Consider the following 25,311-nt stretch of genomic DNA (forward strand, 5'->3'; position numbering starts at 1 on the left):
GAGCCAATTTACTTTAATGCAAACAAAAAAAATATTTTGCACCACCCATACCTTTTATTGCTGAAAACACTTTTTTGCTGCGGAATTGTAAGTTATTCAAAACTAAATTAGTTTTTATTAACAATTTTGTTCAGGACTCATTTATGACTCGTCATATGCACGAGTATACAATAGGTATACAAAGCTTTTCTATTTTAAATAACTTTATTACATGTAATTTTTCGCAAAGTATTTCACTCTGCCTTCAAGTGGAACTCGAAGTCCTTCTCATTGCCATCGTTGGTGAAGATGCGCACATATGAACATTTAATACCAAATTTCCAGAATGCAACGTATGGCAAGTAATATGAAATCAAGTTGTTCAACCGGACGCGGAAGTTGAGATACCAACGCACAATGCTGAACTTGTATAGATATGTCACCAGAAAGAGGCCGTACGAAACGAGAAAACGATCATACCAACCCAAATCATAGTAGTAAAGTTTCTGTTTCGGATCGATTGTGACACCGGGACGATGATCGAACTCATAGTATTCGTATCCTTTCACATAAGTCAATCGCTTTGTAAAAAATAACACCGACCCCACGGTGAGCGCCGTATTTATTGGCCACAATCCATCGACAAACACCTTTGCCATCTGCTCGAAATCAGCACTCGTATTCTCTAAAGCCGGTTCATATACACGTCGCATCACAATTTCCAGACGTGGCTTGGTTTCAGACCAATTGCGCCCACAAATGTTATATTCATCCTTAATGCCGATCAAGTAGCCCAGCACTCGCCACATATGCACCGTACTCTCCAAGAACTCGTCATCGTATAGTTGCACGCGTGGCGCACCTAGCGTCGCATATCCAATAAAACCAAATTGCGTTAAAGCGAGATCTTTTTGCGTGATTAGTCCTGCGCCTAGTTTGTCACATGCCCTACTAGATTTTGAATGCGCTTTGCGTACCGCACGTAAGCTGGTTCAAAATTTCGAGTTGGCTTTGGATGGTGAAAAATCATACCATGCGTTGGTGTGCAGAATTGTACGAGTATAGCGGCGAAAAGCTGTGGCACAGGTGGATGATTGACGCGTACAAATAAGCACACGAAGTATGGAAGGAATCGCAAGGACGGCGACTAGTCCGTATAGCATGCCCGCGGTCATGATGAAGCGATATGTATTCATGTAAACTTGACCTCTGAAATGGAAGGAAAATTTAAAATTTTTTTAGCAATTTTCGTGGCAATTGATAAAAAACTGTAGGAAATGAAGTGTGCATCAGATTTTTTCTCATAAAAAGTACATATGTATGTAGATATGTATGAAAGAACTGACGGTCACATAACTGTCTAGCTGTAGACAAAAGTAAAATAAAATATTGAATGTTGAAATACACTAAACGAAATAGTGAAGTACATTTGTCAAGGATTTTTTGTTTGACCAAAAATCGCAACTCCGCATTGCCTGATTTGGCATCGCAACATTCCAAGGTTTGCACCAATTTCATCTATTTATAACGGTAACATGTTAATAGTTAGTACTTTTTATTTTATTATTTAAACAAAATTAAATCAAATTTCTGCTTTACAACTTTAAGTGTTGTGTCGGTTATATGGCATGTAGCGCCGCCTTGTTGAATTACAGCATGGATATATCGATGTTGTCGACCTCTGTCTGCAGAAAGCCGATTCACGTCGCTCTTTAATAAAAATTATTTATGGAAATGGTGTCTTCTTCCCCACTTCGAAATAAGGACTGATGATGCCGAAATGCTATAAATCGCACCAAAGAGTCAATCTTTGTCAATATTAGGATGACCGAAATATTTATTGTTTTGTGCTTTTGGATCCCACTAAACTTGTTCTATGACCAAAAAATTAGACACCTATTTTTTATTTATTTTTATTTAAATTTTCTCGTACCTCCAACTCTTTGAAAATTACCATTGAATTCCCATGAGAAAAATGTGCTTTTCCTTTAATGGAAATACGATTCTAACTTGTTTCACATCCCCCTCATTCTCCAGACTAGGCTCCCTCGGATCTCTCGGACAACTATTTTTTCCCCAATTTGAAAAAATTGCTGGCGGAAAAAATATTATATTCAATTGAGGAGCTTATTGCAGGATCCCATTCTACATCATGTGAGGACGTATATGACGCAGAAGCTTGGACGATGACAATATCACACCCTTAGAGTGTTTGAGAGAAATATTCTTTGGACGATTTTTGGACCTTTGCACGTTAGCGATGGCTAGTATCGCATTCGATGGAATCATGGGCTGTATGAGCTTTACGGCGACATAGACATAGCGCAGCGGCTCCGTTGGCTAGGTAATATCGTCCGCATGGATGCAAACGCTCCGGCTCTAAAAGTATTCAATGCGGTACCAACTGGTGGTAGTAGAGAAAGAGGAAGCCTTTCCCTGCGTTGGAAAGATTCGATGGAGAAGGACTTGGCTTCCCTTAGTGTGTCCAACTAGCGCCGGTTAGCACGAAAAGGATACGACTGGGGCGCTATGTTAAACTCGGCCAAAATCGTATAAGTGGTTATCGCACCAATCAAGAAGAAGAAGAAGAAGGGGATTGCATAAACCATTCCAATTGTTTCTTTTTTATAAAAATATAGATCATAGTACAGCAAAAACCATATAAAGCAAAGTTTCGAACTTTGTACTCAGAATAAAATAAGGAAAAATTTTATAGATTAAGGAATTTCGTCATTTTTCAAGTTGTGAAAAAACCAAACTTAGTTTTGAAAATTCTTGTCTGCTTGAAAGAAAACACCCAACACCGTCAGCAGAAAATATGTCAAAAATTAGCGCAGTTTTTAACCACTAATACCAGAATTCAGTGATATAGAAAACGCTTATACGAAATTTTTCTAAAAATTCTAAGTAAAAAGTTTGAAATTTTGATAAAGATTTGCCAAATTTTCACAAATTTTATACAAAGTTCGCAACTTTGCTTTTTATATGGTTTTTGTTGCGGTATGAACTATAATTTTATAAAACAATAATTGAAATTACAAAATAGATAAATAATAGACGCCCACAGTATGTCTGTACTTATAAAGGGTGGTTAAGTTTTAAGAGCCGGTGTTTATTAAAATACATTTTTTTTAGAAAATTATTGTCATTTCTCTCTTTTTATGATAATATTGGTATAGCTCAATTACGTATGGCCGCCGCAGCCTCGGCGGCACACCTCCATCCGATGGTTCACATTTTCGATGACGCTGAGGCATAATTGAGGTTCTATGTCGTTAATGTGCCGAATTATCTCATCCTTTAGCTTTTGAATTGTTGCTGGCTTATCGACGTACCCCTTTTCTTTCAAATAACCCCAAAGAAAGAAGTCTAACGGTGTTATTGACGTTTACGTGTTGTTCACATTCAACATCGGCCCTTGAAATTTAACCACCCTTTATAATTTTCACTACAGCTTTTGTTATGTGTTTGGCTGAGCTTCCCTCCAATGGAGTGTGCCTTTTGTTCTTCTCTCACTAAATGCGTTGACCTACACCTCTCCTATATGGCAAACGGTTTTTATGAGAATTTTCCATTGCAGAAATGCATTTGGTGGCTGGTCAAAGTCTGACAAGTGGGCGAACCTTTTAAGAAAAAAAAAAAATGGATACCACTCACAAGCAGTCACGCACAAGCAATCGGCTATTTTAACTCATAAAAACGAAATCAATCAAATTTACGAGCTTCACAAAATTTATGATGTGTGGCTTTGCATATTCATAATATAAAGTAATCGCACTGCATTCTAATTGAATAATTTTTCTTTTCCTTATTCTATTTCTATTTTCCTTTATTCTATTAAGAATGTTGCACTGGGGCTTCTCCGTTGCCAACTTGCAAAGGTCCAAAAATCTTACGCAGAATCTTTCTCTCAAACACTCCAAGCGTCGCTTCATCGGATGTTGTCATCGTCCAAGCTTTTGCGCCATACGTTAGGACGGGCATGATGAGAGCCTTGTAGAGTGGAACTCTACAAGAGAGAGAACTTTACTGCTCATTTGCCTACTTAGTCCAAAGTAGCACTTGCTGGCAAGAGAGATTATACGTTTGATTTCAAGGCTGACATTATTATAGGTGTTAATGTTGGTTCCTAAATAAATGAAGTCTTTTACAACCTCGAAATTACAACTGCCAACAGTGACGTGGGTGCCGATACGCGAGTGCGCCGACTGTTTGTTTGAAGACAGGAGGTACTTCGTTTTGTCCTCGTTCACCACCAGACCCATTCGCTTTGCCTCTTTATCCAGCTTCGAGGAAGCAGAACTAAAAGCGCGGTTGTTAAGACCGATGATGTTAATATCATCGGCATACGCCAACAATTCAATTCACTATGTTTTAATCACCCCTATTATGGTATCCGACGGATGGTTGCGGAGGGAGTTATACTCGATCCGACAGTATTCGGTATCATAATAAACGTCGGATAAAGCAGTATGCGGATCGATAATGTGGTTTACGGATCGATTAAAAAAATGGCATTACCAACAACGCACTCAATACGCGTTTCAAACAAATTTACTCGTTTCTCATCCGCAGGTCATTGTGTTGCGGATATTATTATAACAAAGATGGAGAGCAATAAAATGTAAGGAAAAACATTTTTATTTGTTTTTTTCGGATTATATATATTGGCAAAATTTATACAAATGGCAAAATTAATATTTTTTAGGAAACGCACAACCACCAGAGAGCAATTTAAAGGTTTAATATCTCGTATGAAGGAGCATCCTGATATTGCAAAAAATTTTACCAGAAGTGCTCCTAACGAGGTAGAGCAATTTTGGGAGAGTGTGCGTGAGGAACTGAATTCATTAGGGCCTCCATCGAAGAGTATTTCAGAATGGAAAAAGGTTTGTTGATAATTCAAAAGTTCATTGAGAATATAAGTACTTATTTCCGTTTTAATTAAAGGTTTGGTCAGATTTTAAATCAGCAGTAAAGAAAAAGTTGGCGCACAATAAAAGGGAATTACAAGCAACTGGTGGAGGCGAAAATAGGGAACTACCTTTATCGTCGCTAGAAGAAGATGTTGCTGCTCTAGTGGGCCTAAACGCCTGTGTTGGGGGCATTAAAAATTCAAAAGAGTTTGGAGTGCCTCAGAGGAGAATTATTGAGCATGCCACTCCACTAAATTCAGAGCAGGTGGTTGAAGACATTACTCCATCTACATCGAAGAGAGCTCGTACAAATTCATATACTTCGAGAGACGCCATCTGCATAGAGTTGTTGGAAAATGAAGATGTGGAAAATAACCAAAACATTCGAAATGAACTCCGAAAAAAAAAGAGACCAGAGCAGTTTGACTTGTTAGACAAGCAAATCGGTGTGCAGGAGAGGTTATATTCAAAAGTTTCGGAAGGTGTTGGTGCACAGGAACTACATTTTAAAAATGTAAAAAAGGAACTGAAAGATCTGACTAGGTCGGTTGACCGTCTGGGTGATCACCAGAAGAAAAACAATGAAATTCTCCAAGCTTTTCTTGAGGAGACAAAAAGACATAATATGGCTATGGAGACAAATGCTATTGAAAAATTAAGGGTGAAACAAGAACTTTTAAGCATTGAATTAGGAGAAGTTAACAAGCAATTGAGACCTAAAAAATGACTGTGAATTAGAAATTTTGTTTAGCTTAAGTTTTAAAGTGCAACATTTGCCAAGAAGGCTTTTATATTTTAAGTTTAAGTTTTAATGTGCAACATTTGCCAAGAAGGCTGTTTTTATTTTGTTCTTAAGAAATATATACAAACATACATATATTTATGTACGTTAAATGAAAACAAAAAAATGTTTCTTTATAAAAAGCTGTGTAGCATTTCATTCCGGATTTGGTTTGCTTCATTGGTATACCTTTGATGTTGTACAGGCTCGCCATTTTCATACTCTTCACTTTCAAAAACCCCTTCTAAATATTCGTCTGAAATATTATAATGGATCCGAATGTTGTGAAGTGCCGCCGCAACATTAACAATTTGAGCCACTTTTTCCGGAGAATAATGAAGTTGGCGAGCTGAGAGCAAGCATCGACACCAATTCTTCCAGACACCTATTGTGCGTTCAACAATATTGCGACCCGAGCTATGGCTTTTATTGAAACGGCTTTGGGGTGTATTCGCTCCGACATTTCGGAAGGGCGTTATCAGCCAGGGTAAAAGTGGGTATCCAGAGTCACCTAGGGAACATTTAAATCAAAATTACTTATGTATTGTTAACTGTTTCGTTTTTGTCATATATGTACCCAACAATCTAGTGCTTCTGTGTCCATTTTCATACATGGTTTGGAAATGTCTTGAAGCCTCACTATTTTCCCAAATAAAGGAATCGTGACTTGCACCTGCGTACCTACTGTTCACATACCTTATTCGCTGCTTATGGTCACATATCTTAAGATAGAAAAAAATCATTTTATTAGTCAATTAAAATTTCAGAAATTAACTTACTATCATTGCATTAATACTGTAATATCCTTTCCTATTATAATAAAGGTGCGAATTGTCTCCAGCAGGTTTCAAAATCTTTATGTGGGTGCCATCTACGCACATAACTATGCCGGGAATTCTTGTTTTTCCAAAAAAATATCTTTTGGCTTCAAGCTCTTCAGTCTCGGTCATTGCCAAACTTATCCATCTGGGGCATAGTGTTGCCTCTAAAATATTTAAAACTTCTGACAGTACTATGGACACTGTGGACTGCGCCATGCCAATATTAAAATCCTGCCCAGTACCATTTTGATAACCCCCTTCAGCAAAAAATCTTAGACAGGCTTCTAGTTTGAGCTCTGGCGATATCGACCATGTTTTAATAACAGGAAGCATTTCCCTCTTTAATATGTTAAGAACATATTGGAAAGCTATCTTATTAAGACGGAATTGCTTAACAAATCTACAAGAGGAGTTCACATAAATTTTCGTCAATTGTCCTTAAAAAGTGAACTTACACATCATCCGGCAACTGGAACACGTCAACAGCATTATCCCTTACTTTTTTCCGGGTTCGTCTTGCATCATTGTTTGTACTTTCATTAAAATCCAAAAAAAAAGCTATTGAATCCATTTTATTTAACAAATATTTATTGGCCTTTTGCACAGCTGATTATGCTGATAACACAGTTCACGGATTGTAATGCAGTGCATCCGTCGGTAACAATAATACCATTTTTGTGAAAAAGTGAATCGAGTGCGGATCGAGTTAACTCCCGCCGCATATCATCCGACGTTTATCATAATAGGCATGAATAACTGAATTTTATTCATAACCAAAGTAGTGATGACATTTCATATCAAGTGAATTTAGGTTGAGCTCACCACTTAATCAATTAAATTCGATTATGAATTACACAAGCCCTTCTATCTGCTCTTTAATTCAAATACACATACATACATATGAAAAAGAATTTTCTTCCACATAAAAAGTTAAAAAAGAACAATTTAAACTTGTTGGAAACGTTGATCGGTGCATTGCGTTTTAAAAATCTTCAATTTTGTTTTACATGAGCGTAGATGCCAGAATTTTTATAAATCTATATACAGTCGAACTTCGATAACTCGAACTATGACATGCCACAAAAAAAAGTCGAGCTATCAAGAATTCGAGTTATCAAATATAATATACATATGTACATACATACATAAAAATCCATAAACAAAATAAAACCTGATGGAAAAATAAAACAATCCATAAAACTCAAGGGTTAGCAAACAATTTTATTGATAAAACAGTACATGCTTCAAATTATGTATAGTTGCTATATAATATTGTATGTGTATATTTTAAAATTATATATACATAATTAAGAACATTGTATGAATAGATGTATAGCTTTCATTCGTTTAAAGTAAACAAGTCAGTTATTTGGGATTGACGAGAAGATTTTTTATTATGATCTTCAAAAAAAGCTTCAATATTATTTAAACCATTATACAGAGAAACGGTTGTATGTTCATTGGTTTTTAAATATGACCGAATTTGCAACTAGCTGGTTGCAGCATATCATCTTGCAAATCATCTTCTATATCACTTTCGCTATCATGCTCAAATTTGGATTTAGATCCCAATAGCTCCACAATATATTCATCTGTGGGAAACTCTGAAGTAACAATATCGTCATCCACATGCATAAAATCATTAAAGGTGACACTTTCTGTACCTTTCATTCTGCAGTTGAATTTCTTCCTTACTCCTTTCTTTCGCTTATGAAAACCAAAGGAATGTCATCTTCTTCCTCCCATTCAGAATATTGACCGAAGCCGGCTTTTCTAAAACGGTTAGAGATGGTTTCAGGCTTAACATCGATATTCCATGCATTAGTTATTTCATCAGCACAGTCCATTAATGTAATGTTAAGATTTTTTTTTACTTCAAAGCATTTTATAGTATTTTTTAAAATTCTGCGACGATAATGACATTTTAAATTTTGTATGACACCTAGATCGAGTGGTTGTAATTTTGATGTCATATTCGGGGAAAAAAATGCAAGTTTGATAAACTTTAATCTCTGTTGGATGTCTTTAGGATGGGCTGGGCAGTTGTCAATAAAAAGTAGAATATTTCTTCCGGCTTTTCCAAATTGTTTGTCTAAGTTAAGAAGCCATTCTTCAAAAAAGGCTCCCGTCATCCACGCCTTTGAATTTGCTTTACAGTCGAGAGGTAACCATTTAACACCTCTAAAACAGCGGGGTTGATTACTTTTACCTATCAAGAGTAATTTCAATTTTTCTGATCCATCCATGTTTGCGGCAATCATCAACGTAACTCTCTGTTTACTGTGCTATCCTCCATGGCATTTCTGGTTTTTAAAAGTTAAGGTGTTATCTGGAAGACATTTAAAGAATAAGCTCGTCTCGTCTGCATTGAATACGTCCCGTGCTTGATAACCTTCTAATAAATGAGGTAAAACATCACGTTGCCATTTCATACAGTCTTCTCCGCTTACATCATTACTCTCACCACACGCCTTTTTATGACATAAACCAGATCTTAGAAAAAAAAATAACTTTAGGTGCCAGCTTGAACATTTATTTTATGAATGTACATACCTTCGTTTCCAGTTATCGAGCCAAGCAGTGCTTGCCTTGGGATTCGGTTGTTCTAATTTTTGACTAAACTCCAATGCTTTTTCTTTAAGTAATCCTCCGGATATAGGCAAATTCCGTGTTCTTGCCGATTTAAACCATTCTAAAACTGCTTTGTCCACATTTACGTATGTTGGCTTTTTTAGTCTCTTTGAACTCCCACTTGCACCACCACTTTCGATTGCAGTAATAACCGTTTGTTTATTTTTTAAAATAGTTGACACTGTATTTGCTGGAATAGCATACTTTACAGCTACATCTTTTTTTCACATGCCAACAGAGTTTATTTTCGCGTAAGAACTACTAATAAAATACCTGTGGACTTAAACAGTGCAGCGACCCAACTGCTGACATCTGTTTGCTATAAAATAACCAACACGTAATAAGGGGATTCCCCCGGAAATTCGACTTATCAAAGCTGGCGCCAAATATTCTCTTCGAGTTATCAAGATATTCAAGTAATAGAAGTTCGAGTTATCAAGTAAAAATTACACACGATTCTCACTCTAAACGCCATTGGCAAGCAATTTGATTCGAGATATCAAATATTCGAGATATCGAAGTTCGACTTATTGAGGCGTTTATGTTCACTAGCAAATAATGAGCCGTTAGCTGTTTGTGCACGACGGTTGCGGTAACAAATTGATGCTCGTGTCTTCTACCACAGTGTTGATAGCATGAACGAGTATAGAAATGTTGTATGTATCACACAGGCTCGCGTCACCACAGCCAAGGCGCGAGCCACTCGCGATCTGCGAGTATTGTTTGTCCTTGCATGCACTAGTTGAACAACTTCTTCTTTTGCTGTGTATTATAAACTTACGTACATACATATGTACATATGGAGATAGCAGATACAATGGAATTTGTTTCTAATCAAATTGTTTGTGATAATTACCATCTGGGCAACTTTGTCCTTTTTCTTTATTTACACTCATCTAAACCGCTTTTATGCATGATGCAAAGAATAATGAGATGGCGCCCATCGTGGTCCCGTTACTTTGCGCTCAGCGAATTTGACAACTAGTTACGTGATTTTAGCTCCAGTATGGCCAGATTACCATTTTCGTAACTTGATTTATGATTTTTTTTTTGTTATTTTTATTATTTTGTGTCTCGGAGTTTTAGTTCTTTCTTCATGACATTTTTCTAGTTGTTCTAATTAAAATGTCATGTTTATAATTTTGTAAAATATGCATTTTTTAATAATTATTTAAATAATTCACTCAGTTTTATTTAGCTTTACTTTTTTTTAACATCTGGTGGCATTGCCCGCGAGTGCAGGTGTTGTTGGTGTTCTTCTGCTTTCGGCAGTCAAATCTCTCTCTCGCTACTGCAGTGTTGCCTAGCTTTGGATATAAAAACGCATTAAAATGCCCATTCAAAGAAAATAACCCAACAAATTTTTATTGAATCACTTAAAGAACTTTGTATGCGTGACAAATTGTCTTTAAAATGTGGGTTTTTTTAAATAAATATGTCATGCTTATGTACAATTTAATTTATGAGGTTTTTCTTAAACGAGACTCTTTTGTTAAGGGAACGGCTTTTTTGCTATATTTGAAGTTATGTAACTAGATAAGGTACTCTTTTTGTAAAAATGTCAGTATGGTTTCTTTAGTATTTTCTGGTAGTTTGTGGCTTATTTTTACAATGAATACAACTCTTAATGTCCTATGTCTCACTAAAGATTTATGACCGGAAGAAACAATTACACCTCTAAGGTTTTAATTCGCATTCAATAAATTCAAAGGCTTTTTAAAATGTGTAAAAAGGTTTTCAATCTTAAGAAGAGTTGGGAGCGGGGCAAATAATATTTTTGCATAACCTTAAATGGAGCCAAAAATTAAATTTGCACTTTCAAATTATCAAATTTTATAAGAGTAAAAAAATTTTCATTAGCACTAAAATCTTCTCAGAGATCTGGTCACATTGCCCATGATTGCGGTTATTGTTGATGTTTATGAATATTCGTTTCTTATTTGAAATGTGCGTTAATAAGAACAAACGGTAACAAACGTTTTAGTGAATATTTACGCAAAAATAAGATATTTCGTGAAAGTGTACTCGTATAAGTGAAAAATAAGAAAACATGAAATGTGCAGTGAAAAATTGTGCTAGTAAGAACCTCAATAAAGCGTGTGATATAAGCTTTTTTATATTATATTTCCAAAGGATGAGGCGCTCTGCAAACAGTGGATGCATTTCTGCCGGCGAGGAAATGCCTTCAATCGAAAAACGAGCTTTATATGTATGAAGCATTTTACTAGTGATAGCATTGAAGCATTCGGTAGCTTTAAATTAAACGCAAAAAGAAACAAACACGAAACTTCAAAATTTTCGCATTTTCGGTATAAAAAAGCACTAAATTTATTGCGAAGAGCAAATGGTTGGCAATACTGCACAACTCAGCAAACGTGACGACACGTACGCTCTGATGGGCGCAATCTTGTTTATATCATTCTTGGCTTTTATGTATATGCATATATATAGAAGAAAATAGAAGTACGCGAGTAGCACTCGAGATTGTGTGCTCCGCTCATAATCAATGCATGTATAACATACTAAACTTCACGAGCATTCGCCATGATGCATACACAAAAACACAAATCAGCAATCATGCCAACTACACAAACTGAAAAATAGAATGCTTATACTCTACATGCCCGCTTAGCTGGCGACAGTTGTGTTTACTTGTACCAAATTTAGGGTATGATGCTCGAGACGGCTCGAGACTATTCGAAGCCAGTCTCTGGTATGGACTGAAATTTATGTGATCGAAACTTATTTGTCTACTTTTTTATTAATAAAGTTACTGTATTTTTGTTACTTGGGTTCTCGAAAATGTTCGGTTTGGTCTTAAAAATCGCTGTTCAGTCGTTCTCTAATTCTAACGCATACAACCCACATCTGCACCTTCTTCGATTCGCCTAGTGTTAGCAAGTGGCGCATAGATGAAGCAGCATCATCAGCAATAAACAAATATTGGTGGCACTAGAAAAAGCTACCAAAAAATAACTTTTGCTTGGGAGCACTTAATAAGGATTAGTAAGACCGCGTTTGATGCTCGCGCTCTGTCAACACCTTTTTGTGTTCTTTTCGTTCCCAATGTAGTTGTTGACTTTAGACTAATAACTAAGCCAAAGAGGATGAACACGACGGGCAATACCAAAAGAGAATTCGCGGTCTAATGAAACTCTTTTGAAATGGAGTTGGCAGCATTGAAAATTGTGAGTTTTACTTGTTGTATGAGGTACAACACTACTCGCTAGCGGCGACTTCTCGATAACTTTGTATTTGCTTTTACATGCAAATTTTTCCACAAGTGAGCAGAGACCAAAAATAGCAAGCAGAGAAGTGGTGAATCCCAAGTCAAGTGAGCAGAGCGCAGATATATCGGGTAGAGAAGTGGCTAAATGCGCCTTATGTTAAAAAACCTCTGTAAAAGCAGAAACATTGTTAGGTGGAGACCGCGAATTTCACTGTCTGGCTGTAATTTTCGCGACCACTGGCTTAACATCAGTCATGTCATTTCGTTGTCTGACAACTCAATTTTCATTTTACCGCGCCATTTGCTTGCGCGAATTCAGGTATCCGATTTGCTTGACGTCATTTTCAAAATAAAATGATAAGACAGCAAGGAGCCCACATGAGAAAATCGGACGAATATGACAGATGTTAAGACACATTTAGTAGAAGGTGTAGATGTGGGGTTGAGGCGGGCGAGTTAATGCAAGTGATTGTTGAAGCAACTACGCTACAATACCTAACAGCCCAGACCACGAAACCCACAGTTGTTGCATGAAACCAGTGTCTATTGTATGTTAGTGGTATCAGTTTAGCCCAGCTGCTTGAGCCTTGGTTCGGTTACGGTTCCAATGCAGAGTTAACATCAGTTAAAAGATTATTGAACAATAAAAAAATAGCGAAAGGTATCGAAAGGAACGTTTAAAGTTTGCTAAGAAATAGAAAAATTTAACCTTTGATATGTAAATGACGTGGAAATTTCTGTTAGCCAATTAGTTCAAGAATGTATTGGTGCTTCCAACCGGTGTAGTAATTTGTCCATCCAGTCGCCTTTTGAGCTAAAATATATACAAGTATGTATGTACATATATATATATGTAGCTGACTATAAAATTCCCTTTGATATTTCTAGAAAAAGTGTTATTGCCTACAGTAAGGCAAATAAATGCTTAAAGCTTTCAGTTTTAAATCAAATGTGCAAACTCGTGCTAACTACTTTTTTTAATACGTAACTAGTTTGTTGATACTTACATAGATCAGTGATAACCTACTCTGACAATATACGATCATTCTACGACAAAATCATATCAAACATTTTTTTTTTTAATTTCTATAAGTTAAAGATCATAACGCTGTATGAAAATTTATAATGCTATGAAATTTAATGACTCTGATTAAAGGTTATTAGCTCTATATAAGAGATACTTAGATTTTTTATTACTATTGTTGAAAATTTAATAACGTAAAGGAATTATCTGTGGGTGTTGGGCCGTCAATGCCAATGGGTTAATTGGCTGCGCAATAGATGTGTTTTCGCAATACGTAACTTCCAACGAAGTGTGGGACTTGTCAGTTTATATACTTTATCTCAAACGCCTGCTAACAAATGCACGCGAGGGCTATAGAGTATGTATGGACATATATATATATGTAGCTGACTATAAAATTCCCTTTGATATTTCTAGAAAAAGTGTTATTGCCTGCAGTAAGGCAAATAAATGCTTAAAGCTTTCAGTTTTAAATCAAATGTGCAAACTCGTGCTAACTACTTTTTTTTAATACGTAACTAGTTTGTTGATACTTACATAGATCAGTGATAACCTACTCTGACAGTATACGATCATTCTACGACAAAATCATATCAAACATTTTATTTTAATTTCTATAAGTTAAAGATCATAACGCTATATGAAAATTTATAATGCTATGAAATTTAATGACTCTGATTAAAGGTTATTAGCTCTATATAAGAGATACTTAGATTTTTTATTACTATTGTTGAAAATTTAATAACGTAAAGGAATTATCTGTGGGTGTTGGGCCGTCAATGCCAATGGGTTAATTGGCTGCGCAATAGATGTGTTTTCGCAATACGTAACTTCCAACGAAGTGTGTGACTTGTCAGTTTATATATGTACATACTTTATCTCAAACGCCTGCTAAGTGCCCATTTACACGATGTCTCCTCTGGAAGGGAAACATTTTGTTCGGGGGTGAAGGACGGCCGCTGAAGAGAGAAGGGAATTTGTCTCCTGTACTGGCGACACGCTTTGTGCTTCTTATTCGTATTTCCAATCTTAAAGCAATTTTTGACAGTTGCTTCATTCGTTTTCTTCTTTCGTGGAAGAAAGTTCTAAGTTATGGCCCCTATTATGAGCAACATTCGATCTTCGACTGTAGTCGAAAGTGCTGATCGAACGAATTTTCATTTGGTATTATGGTGCTCATTCGTTGAAGAATAGGACTATTGTGAATTTCGATCGCTCGACGCATTTACAATAGATAATTTTTCTCAGGTGATACAGCAAATCAAAATAAAAGAAAAACCGATTGTGTTGAAATTCTTTGCTAACATTATTTTTAAAAGGTAAAAAAAGTATTTTTTGTGAAAATGAGTACAACGGAGTTGGGGTTCGACGATTCATCGGACGATGAAAGATTAGTGGAACTAGCTAGAAGTAGAAAACAGTTGAGGGACGCATCCTACCACCTAGAAATGGCTTCCACTGAGTAAATTTAGAGCTTTCAAAATGTGTTGACGTACTTAATATTACAGAAATTTCCTTACAGATTTTTAAAGAACTTTAGATTATCTAAAGAGCCGTTTGTGAACCTACTGTCCAGTACAGAAAACCAGTTGCAGCAGTGCACCCGAGCCAAATTGATTCCAAATATTTTAAGGCTAGCCACAGTTCTGCGAGTTTGTGCTCAGGGATCGTACCAATTGAGTGTTGGTAATGAAGGTATGCTAGGACTTGCTCAACTCAATGTGTGCGATGATGCTGAAGATATTGAAGTGGAGTCAAATAACGGAGAATTAGAAAACATAAGAAATGAAATTTTGAGATTATAGAAAAATCTAAAAAGTATTAAATAGAAACCTTTACACCACACTTTCTGTTTTATTTTTGTTATAAATTTTCTTTATTCAATTGTTCGTCATTCGAAAAAAATATGAAAATGTATTTCTATAAACATCACAAAAAAAAAACCATTATTAAGCTTAATCCATTTTGCTGCCGTTCTCACTGGTGGTCCCAAGCAATTCAGCTCCGTTGTAAATTCCTCCCATTTTTTTGCTGCTTGAAGTTTGGTGCAAATCCCTTTTGCGAATTGTGGATTCGCCTTTCTAATTGTTGTTTGGTACTCACGACTTTCGCCCTGCATAATATTAACAAAATTAGTATATATTTATTATTTGGTTACTATAAAACCATAAATAATCGCAAACAACTTACACTTTAACAAGTTTTCCCACTATACGCTACACGATCGAAAGCAAAATTGCATTCGACTCTAAATTCGGTAAACAACGAAAATTTCGATAGGGTTGCACCGCTCATAATACCAAATTGACATTCGATTTTCGATCTTCGACAACCAGCGAATATCGAAGATCGAATACAACTCATAATAGGGGCCTATGTGTTGGTTTTCAAGCAAACGGAAGATAACAACGATGACAAACATACGAACGCTGCTTGGGAAATGCACAATTATTTTTGCTAGTAAAGTAGTATAATTTAAAATAGTTATGGGACATGTCTATGTTGATTTCTAATTTTTCCCTGCATTTCTAGATACTCAGTTTAATTTTAAGTTAATTATTTACATATGAAGTATTTTTAATTTAATTTTTTTTATTCAAGTATAAGAATTTATAAATATATTTCAATAAAAAAAACAACAAATTATTTATTATTTAACCAGTTTGCATTTTTCATTCATATATTTAAGAAACTGTTGTCGAACGCTCTCTGCTTTACATGTAAGCGCGTGCTAGAATACATCCGAACCAAACGATGCTAAAGTATTAAATGTCAAAATGTCGCCGAAAACAATTTTGCCCGTGTGTCCGCGAATGAGACATGAAAAGAGAATTTCCAGTGTCTTCATTCCAGATGTCTCCGTGTGTAAATGGGGTGTAACAAATGCACGCGAGGGCTATAGAGTATGTATGTACATATATATATATGTAGCTGACTATAAAATTCCCTTTGATATTTCTAGAAAAAGTGTTATTGCCTACAGTAAGGCAAATAAATGCTTAAAGCTTTCAGTTTTAAATCAAATGTGCAAACTCGTGCTAACTACTTTTTTTTAATACGTAACTAGTTTGTTGATACTTACATAGATCAGTGATAACCTACTCTGACAATATACGATCATTCTACGACAAAATCATATCAAACATTTTTTTTTTAATTTCTATAAGTTAAAGATCATAACGCTGTATGAAAATTTATAATGCTATGAAATGTAATGACTCTGATTAAAGGTTATTAGCTCTATATAAGAGATACTTATATTTTTTATTACTATTGTTGAAAATTTAATAACGTAAAGGAATTATCTGTGGGTGTTGGGCCGTCAATAAAAATAAATAAATAATTGGCGCGTACACTTCTGTTAGGTGTTTGGCCGAGCTCCTCCTCCTATTTGTGGTGTGCGTCTTGATGTTGTTCCACAAATGGAGGGACCTACAGTTTCAAGCCGACTCCGAACGGCAGATATTTTTATGAGGAGCTTTTTCATGGCAGAAATACACTCGGAGGTTTGCCAGTGCCTGCCGAGGGGCGACCGCTATTAGAAAAATGTTTTTATTAATTTTGCCTTCACCGAGATTCGAACTAACGACCTCTCGGTGAATTCCGAATGGTAATCACGCACCAACCCATTCGGCTACGGCGACCGTCAATGCCAATGGGTTAATTGGCTGCGCAATAGATGTGTTTTCGCAATACGTAACTTCCAACGAAGTGTGGGACTTGTCAGTTTATATACATACTTTATCTCAAACGCCTGCTAACAAATGCGCGCGAGGGCTATAGAGAAACTCGAAGATATGATATATGTATTTCACTTGAGCAGTTTTAATGCATGACACATTAACGACATACATATATTAAATTAAATGAAATTCGTAGCCCATTTCATTTTTTTAGTTTGTATTTTTAAATTTTTATAAAAATTTAGCAGCTCGTATCATATTTCGAGTAATACTTGTAAAGGGTGATCAATTTAGAGGTATCGAATTTTAAACTGAAATAAAATAACGAAAATTCAAATTGATTGGGCAATCCTTATTATTTTTGTGCAGAATCATTCATGACATTTATTTTTTGAAGGTTATCCCTTTCAAATGTTGGCCGCAACTGCAATTCGGCCATCCGTAAACACCAATTTTGAATGAGTGGCTGAAGGACTTCGGTCGATATCTCCTGAATAAATTTAGTAATGTGGGCTTCCAGTGCCTCAATTGAATCTGGTTTATCCACAAAGCATTTAGACTTTATATACCTCCACATATAAAAGTCCAAAGGTGCGATATCACACGATCTTGGTGATCCATCCACTGGTCCGAGACGAGAGATAAACTGCTCACCGAAACGACGACGTAGTGAATCTATTGTTTTATGAGTTGTATGGTAAGTAGTGTCATCCGTCGTCTTGTTGGAACCATGTGCTGTGGAGATCACGGGCTTCAATTTCCGACATCAAAAAATCGTTTATCATGGCGCTATAGCATTTGCCATTCACGGTTACATTAGTGCCAGCCTCGTCTTTGAAGTAATATGGGCCGATGATTCCTCCAGTCTATAGGCCGCTCCAAACGATTGTTTTCGTTGTTTTCAATGGATGTAATGGCTTCGGGCGGCTCTTCAATATAGCAATTTTGCTTATTGACATAGCCATTAAGCCAAAAATGGGCCCCCTCGCTGTACACCATAAGTTGGCCTGAGCGCACGATGAACAATTTTCGTCGATTTTCGTAATAAAATTGTATGCTTTGTAAACATAGTTGAGACGTAGGTCATGATGAAATGTTAATGAATATTGAAAAAAATTATGTATTTATTTTGACAGTAGTAACGCGTGATCTGTCAAAAAAACTCTTGGAAAAAATTCTTAGAATCTGATCGCCCTTTATTAATACTATCATTTCCACCTTCGGATTCATCTTTTAAACCGATTTCATATAGTTTTTCTTCATTGAAACATCACATTTTTTGATTATACACCGGTTTCGCTCATTCTCAGTACCTTGGACTAAGGCTAAGATATACTTTGCTTACTCGATTGTGTTGAAATGGAATCGTGCGTACAACGCTTATATTCATGCAACTCTGTTTTTCCGCTTGAGCTATGTAACTCTATTACTTTGTACCACAAATATAAAATTCAATTGTATTTGAGCTGCAAGTGAATAAACAAGTCGTAAGACATACATATATATATTTTCCAACAGATTGCTGACTCGCGTGATGTTATCATTCTTCTCTTATTAGCGTATTAAATACTATTTTATTATCTCATACGTACGGTTGCTTCTTATTGTTTTCACGCATAACTTTTATTTGTAAATTATAAAAGTAATCAAATAAAATATTTGAATAGTTGTTTCATTTTCCTAAGCCCCATTTTTCTAGCTCTTTGAATTTTACCATAATAATATTAATATAATAATAATTATAGCTCTTTGAATTTTACTATAATAAAGTGCACGCGCACATTTTTTGGAATTTACAAAATTCTTTAGCATTTGAAAACAACACAGTTTTAATCATACTTGTGACTTTGAAAGCCCGCTATAAAGTGGGCCACAAACATGCAACAAATCTTAGCAATCGGTTGAAATTGAGAAAAACAGATCGACGTGTGTTTGGCGTGGTTTGGGACATATCAAGGCAAATTCATTAAAGGTGGTGGCACTAGACCAATAATAACCTCTTGTACATTAGAATGTCACGAGAAAAGAATGAAAAGGAAAAGAAGAACTACGTTGAACAGTCTAGCAGTTGGAGCTAGAAGCATACGACTATGGTGCGAATGGAAGGTCTTTTCGTCATTACATTTTGTGCTGACATCCTAACTTCAACATTTTTTGTTTTTCTTGTAATCGGTTGCGTGCAAGGCATATCTCTTTCCTCGCCTTTGGTTTAGAAATGCCAGTAAAACGGAATGACAGAAAATTGTTGTTGTGTTGTGAATGCTCAACCAACTAATTCTATATACAGTGCACTCGCGGTAACTCGAATAGCCGCTAAGTCGAACGACGTGCTAACTCGAACACATTTTTTCCCCTATTGACTTCTTTGTAACTCGAACAATAAAAAAGCGCTATAACTCGAACAAAAAAACAAATTTATTTGTACACACATTCTTTTCAAACATGTACAATTTGGACATAGATACATATGTAATAATAATTTCGGCGTTAATATCCCGTTAGTTTTCTGGGAACAACATCTTGCATTGACCAATTTGCTTTAAATTTGTCATTTGTAGTATATCAGTGCACGTGAGTAATATATCGTAAAAGGTTGAAGTGTTTAACATTAAAAGAGAGGGCTGAAGTCCTTAACAAAATTAAACGTGGACGTAGTGTTACTTCTCTAGCGAAGGAATATGGGGTAGCCAAGTCCACCATAAGTCTTATAAAAAAGAAAGATAAGGCAATTTATGGCTTGCACTAACGCTACCGGCAACCATAAGCTTAAACTTCTCGTTATTGACAAAGCAAGAAATCCTCGTGTTTTCAAAAATTTTAACTGTCCGGTGGAGTACAAAAATTCCAAATCAGCCTGGATGACTTCGGCGATTTTCAAAGACTGGTTTCATAATTCGTTCGTGCCGCAGGTAAAATCCAGATTCATTAAAACAATTTTTTTAACCAAGTTAAATGACTTTAATATTTAGGTAAGAAAATATTTGAAAGATGGGGGACTACCTGAGAAGGCTCTTCTTCTAATTGATAATGCCCCATCACATCCCAACGAAATCGAATTAAAGTCCGAGGATGGTTTAATTTTAACTATGTTTATGCCGCCGAATGTGACACCATTGATCCAGCCAATGGACCAAAATGTAATTCGTATAACGAAACTATACTACAGAAATTTTCTACTGGCTTCCATTTTCAACAATCGATCGAAAAATCGATATCGATGACTGTTTTTTTAACATAGCACACTCAATTGATAAGTCGAACAAATTCGATAAATCGAACAGCGCCTGTTTTAACTAGTTCGAGTTATCGCGAGTGCACTGTATTTGCCATTCGTTCCATTCTTCTATTCTCTTTCCCTTGACAGTTCGAATTTAAAAAAATGTTGTTGTTGCTCGAATGCCATCACCTTGCATAGATTCGCCTTGGTTGCGTGTGCGTGGCGAGGATGACGATTTTTGTCATTTCTTTTGAGATTTCGAAGTGTACACATGATCGGAAAATTGGCAACCATCATACATAGTAATTATTTCCTTGCCGCGCCCCCTTTTTACTCGGCGGCGAGAAACGTGAAATGCAAATCTTAATCATCCAATTGTGTGGCGAAACGGATTTCAACCGATTGTTATTATTTGTTGCGTGTTTTTGGCCTGCTTCATTGTCCAATGAACTATATTTACAAAAGTATTCAAGCGCGACAAGTGAAATCGCTTTTTACGTGCACTTCATACATACAGTCTGTCTAATAGAAGCGTGACTCCTATAACATAGTAACTATTTGACCAATGCGATTCTAACACACTGCATTATAATATTTAACACATGGGCTGAAAAATCCTGGGCCTAACAGAGAAAACACGTTTTTGTTCAAAATAGCTTAATTATTAACTTCCATTAAGAACAACGCAATCATTTCAGCACAAAATAGGCCTCAGTTTAAGCGATAGCCTCTTCATTGGAGCAAAATTTCTGACCAGCGAGCATTTTTTAGATCTGCGAACAGCCAGTAGTCGCTGGGAGCCAAATGGTGAATACGGTGGATGTGGAGCAATTTCGAGTTCAATTCATGTAGTTTTGCCATTGTTTTGATTGACTTGTGAAACTTGTGCGTTGTCTTGATGAAACAAAATTTGTTTCTTTGTCGATGAATATTACACCACGCACATCTCAAAATACCGAGACTATAACCGTCCAGCCGATTGTTGTGCTTTCGGACGCTTTGGACGAGGTTCACCAGTTGCTGTCCACTAGGATGCCCATCGTTTTAATTACGGAGTGACGTCGTGGATCCATGTTTCATCAATTGTCACATATCAAAGCAAACATTTCGGTTTATTATGTTGATACATGGCTAAACACTGCTCGAAATCATCAACACGTTCTTGATTTTGGTCAACAATTAGCAAACGCGACACCCACTTTGAACAAAATTTTCTCATTTCTTTACAATGTCAGCTAATCCACTCACTTTCACTTTCGGTCATTCAAAACGATTGTGTGGATTTTTGTCCCACATTTGTTTTCCTTTCGGATTTCGCATTGTCCAAACATTTGCAATAGTGTTGGCAGCAGGCGACTGTACTGTTCAATTCCATTTCACTGTTTCCACGCCACACACCTGCAGCTTCGACTTTTGTTGTGTTCGTTGTCTGCTTGTAAAATCCACGGTTGGCGACGGTAATAATAATTTTTGGTAAATTTTATTCTTCAAAACTGCATTCAAATTGGCAGTAAACACAAATAAACGGTCAAATGCTTTTTCGGAGAAGCAGTCCCAAATATGAATCTTAACTGGAGCCATAACAGTTCACGGAAGTTGTCGATTATCAGCAGTAGACCAGGAGCTGCGTATGCAACTGTTCGCCGAAAAGGAATATTCATCCTTGAATATTACGTCCATTTAATTCCATTTTAAATTATTCTTAGCCCACGCAAATCTTTTTTCCATGTGTGATCCGGAATTTGAAGTCTTCTACACATAAACGGCCTCGAATCGTGTGTTTGGATATATAAACACCACTTTTCCTTAAAACTGCTTCAGCTTCACGTAACGATAATTCGGGTTTGTCGCAAACAAATCAATGATCTTCTGAACTTGCTTTGGAGAGGTATTTTGCTTTTGTGCTCGTTCGCGGTTAGGTTAGGTTAGACTTGGCTGATCCCGTAAATCGCACATATACCACAAATTCGTCCATAGTGCTACCAAGTGTTTGTATGGAGAGTTAAGAACTTTATATTACATATATTTTGTTTTTAATACAGAGTTTAGATAATTTAAGTAGGCTGCTAATTTTGTGATCTGCCACGCTTTCTAAGTTGAAAATGATGCAGAACCTAATCAGTTTATTCGTGATTTGCTAAGTGCGGGGGAAGTCTTCAACGTTTTTAACTTCGGCATACCGTTGCACCCATTTATTCATGAACGTCTTCGATTACTCAAATTTTTTGCTTCATATGCGCGTGACATTTCCGGACCCTAATGTTAGGGTGTGTACGTAGGGACACTGCACTCGTTTTTTATACGCGGAACTCATTTTGTAACAACAACGTACGCTTTCTAAATTTCTCACATAACTAACAAATTGCACAACATTTAAATTTTTTTATAACGGAACTTCAAGTATGAATTTTGCCGAATACGCTTCTATTAGACAGACTGTAGCTGACACACATGCATTGCTAGTTGTAAAACCACATTAGAAGCCTTAACAACGAGCTCGTTGCTATGTTACTTGATAGTTTTACGTACATCTATTTTTGTTTTTGTAAATCCAACGGAAGTGCATCGTTAGTTGATTTTTATGCAATTAATTGATGTATACAAACTGATTTATCTTCAATCAAAGTAACTTGCTCTGCAGCGCTGTTTATTAATTTATTCATAATTTTTGCTTTCTCGCTGTATTTCGGCTTCTGATTTTTTTTTGCACATTACCAAAGTAACAAAAATTAGTTACAAAATTCGCTCACAGCAAAACACATTTGCCGAATTGTCAACTAACAGACCGCCGCCAAATTAAGGAAATTGGTTCGAGTACCCCTATATATGGTATGTATGCCCATATATTACTGTGATTACAGTTACATACTCGTAATATATTCCATTGCACATCGAAAATGGAAGTAGTTAACTTTTTTGGGTAAAGAAGTCTTATTTCCCTTACTTTAGCACTTGTTTTGTACTCACTTTCTAAATAATTTCTCATCGTACCATGGCGGCATTTCCAATGGCGCCCCACTGTCACCTTCCAGCGCACCATCATGCAGCAAATGATTCAAATAGGCCTGCGCATCCGGATCTTCTGTACCGTCCCGTCTCTCAACTTCATCCTTACTATCTTTATTAACGCTGGCGCAGTCCATTGCACTCGCTTCGGCTACAAAAATCCAAATGAAGTTAAATGAATATTCACATGAAAACTATACTGGCTGACAAGTTTGGATGAGCAGTTACATATATTTCAACATGTGCACAATGATACACGTCCATTCATTACAAACACAAACAAAACAAAACAAACGCTCGAATGTAAACAAAAGTTCTCTACGCGCTGTATTGAATGTGTGTGTGTGGATGTGTGTGTGAACTAAGCAAGCTAACCTCATAAGCAACTGCATAGTCATCAGTACACGAATTTATTTGGAGAAAGCGTTATCACGCTTGCCGCTGCTTGGATTTTTGTTTTCTTTATCTTCTATTTCATATAAATACACTTACATACATACGTATCCGAATTGAACATATTTTCTGTTGCCGAATTTGTCTCTCTTCCTACATCTGTGTCCATTCGAGCTATTCAATATTAAATTTTTGTAAATCTCGGTAAAAAAGCCAGTAGGTTTATTTAATTGATTTTTCTTGATTTACAGCTGTTTGGCAGTTCACTGGCGTCCATTCCATTCGTCGACTCTGTGGATATTATGTGATTCAAACCCAGTCTTCGGGCCATTTATCTTTCTTATTATAGTTTAGTTGGCTCTATTTTTAATTCACTAAACGATTTGAGCAATAACATCACTGCCAATGAGAGAGTAAAGAAACTTTAGAAAAACTTAATTTTATATATGGACAATCAGATTGCAACATTTTGTTGCAACGCAACATCGAACCAAATTTGTTTCCTACATTCGGGTTAGGTTTGGTGGACACGAGTAATGACCTACGTTTTTCATGTAGACGTAGCAATACAAATTTAATAAATTAATAAACAAATTTTGCCGAATACCAATGCAGTCAGCGATTATTCTTGTTAGTTGGTTAATTATTTACAGTTGGTTCACCTTTAAGGGGTTATATATAGTTAGAATTTTCAAAAAATTGATTTTTTTCACATATTTTTTTTCTTAATGTACATATCGCTCATTTGCTGCAACGTCGTCATAACTCAAAAATCGCAAAATTTTAGTTAACATCACTAATATATCGGAAATAATATGTTTGATCAACTGACAAAGTGTAATCGAAGTTTTAACATTTCACGCAATATCGCGATAGATGCCTTCCGCTCTAATTACATATCCTATTGCGTCGTATTTGCAACAACGTATTATCTCAGTTGTGCGTCGGCTTTTGTGTGGTTAACATCGTGAAGTTCTCTAGAAAAGTGTCATATTTCGTTTTGCGACAATATTAACAAAAGGTAAGTTCACTTTTATATCTCATTCTCTATCGTGTATATTGCCTTATTTTAAGATATGACGTTGTGCATGTAAAAATTTGAGTGAATTCCTGTAGTGTTTTTGAGTGTTATGACGTTTTTGCAGAAAATAATAATTTTTATTTCAGTACTATTTTGTCTTGAAACACTATTACAAATAAGATGTATTAGTGAAGCAATGTTAAAGAACTATTCACTGTTATGACATTCTTGCACTAAATATTTTTTAAGTATAAATTATTTACTATGAATCATTTCCATTATGTCAGTATTGTTGTCAAAAAATGATGGAAACTAATTCTCGATCCGCCAAAATGGTGGGAATGGCTTTAAAAAAACAAGTACATCAACAGTGAATTTTGATGAAATGAAATCAGACTCATTAGGCTCGAGCTCATTTCCTGAGGATGATGACGATTCCGTACGTGATACCACATACGTTCTACCCGATATTGTCAGTAAGAGTAACAGTCACTGCGAACCAAATTCAACATCAGACAGTTCTGAGGCTAACACAACCGGTGTCGAAACTCCGATGATTTTAACGAGTCCACTAAAAAAAAGGAGTAAAGCGTAAACGAAATGAGAGTAA

At 36.0% G+C, this 25,311-nt stretch overlaps 4 protein-coding genes across 5 annotated transcripts; 2 read left to right on the plus strand and 2 right to left on the minus strand.

Moving 5' to 3' along the window:
• Positions 1–82: 82 nt before the first annotated feature.
• LOC128868277 (putative nuclease HARBI1) lies at positions 83–24,083 on the minus strand. Of its 2 annotated transcripts, none has more exons than XM_054110166.1 (5): positions 6,953–7,581; positions 6,456–6,897; positions 6,254–6,398; positions 5,866–6,187; positions 83–1,188 (listed from the first exon to the last, which is right to left on the minus strand). In XM_054110166.1, the coding sequence occupies exons 1-5, from the start codon at positions 7,066–7,068 to the stop codon at positions 972–974; spliced, it is 1,242 nt and encodes a 413-aa protein (XP_053966141.1). In that variant the 5' UTR covers positions 7,069–7,581; the 3' UTR covers positions 83–971. The 2 variants fall into 2 exon arrangements, with proteins under 2 accessions (XP_053966141.1, XP_053966151.1); XM_054110176.1 differs by lacking the exons at positions 83–1,188; positions 6,456–6,897; positions 6,953–7,581 and adding exons at positions 23,249–23,438; positions 23,780–23,854; positions 23,930–24,083 and having other exon boundaries at positions 5,712–6,187.
• On the minus strand, positions 234–788 carry LOC128856832 (uncharacterized). The gene has a single exon (XM_054092242.1). The coding sequence runs from the start codon at positions 786–788 to the stop codon at positions 234–236; it is 555 nt and encodes a 184-aa protein (XP_053948217.1).
• LOC128868283 (uncharacterized) lies at positions 4,665–5,622 on the plus strand. The gene is made up of 2 exons (XM_054110190.1): positions 4,665–4,868; positions 4,930–5,622. The coding sequence occupies exons 1-2, from the start codon at positions 4,665–4,667 to the stop codon at positions 5,620–5,622; spliced, it is 897 nt and encodes a 298-aa protein (XP_053966165.1).
• Positions 14,514–15,232, plus strand: LOC128868290 (uncharacterized). The gene is made up of 2 exons (XM_054110202.1): positions 14,514–14,843; positions 14,904–15,232. The coding sequence occupies exons 1-2, from the start codon at positions 14,725–14,727 to the stop codon at positions 15,184–15,186; spliced, it is 402 nt and encodes a 133-aa protein (XP_053966177.1). The 5' UTR covers positions 14,514–14,724; the 3' UTR covers positions 15,187–15,232.
• Positions 24,084–25,311: the final 1,228 nt, after the last annotated feature.

This window comes from Anastrepha ludens, chromosome 2, assembly GCF_028408465.1.
Source record: "Anastrepha ludens isolate Willacy chromosome 2, idAnaLude1.1, whole genome shotgun sequence".
Taxonomy (NCBI): domain Eukaryota; kingdom Metazoa; phylum Arthropoda; class Insecta; order Diptera; family Tephritidae; genus Anastrepha; species Anastrepha ludens.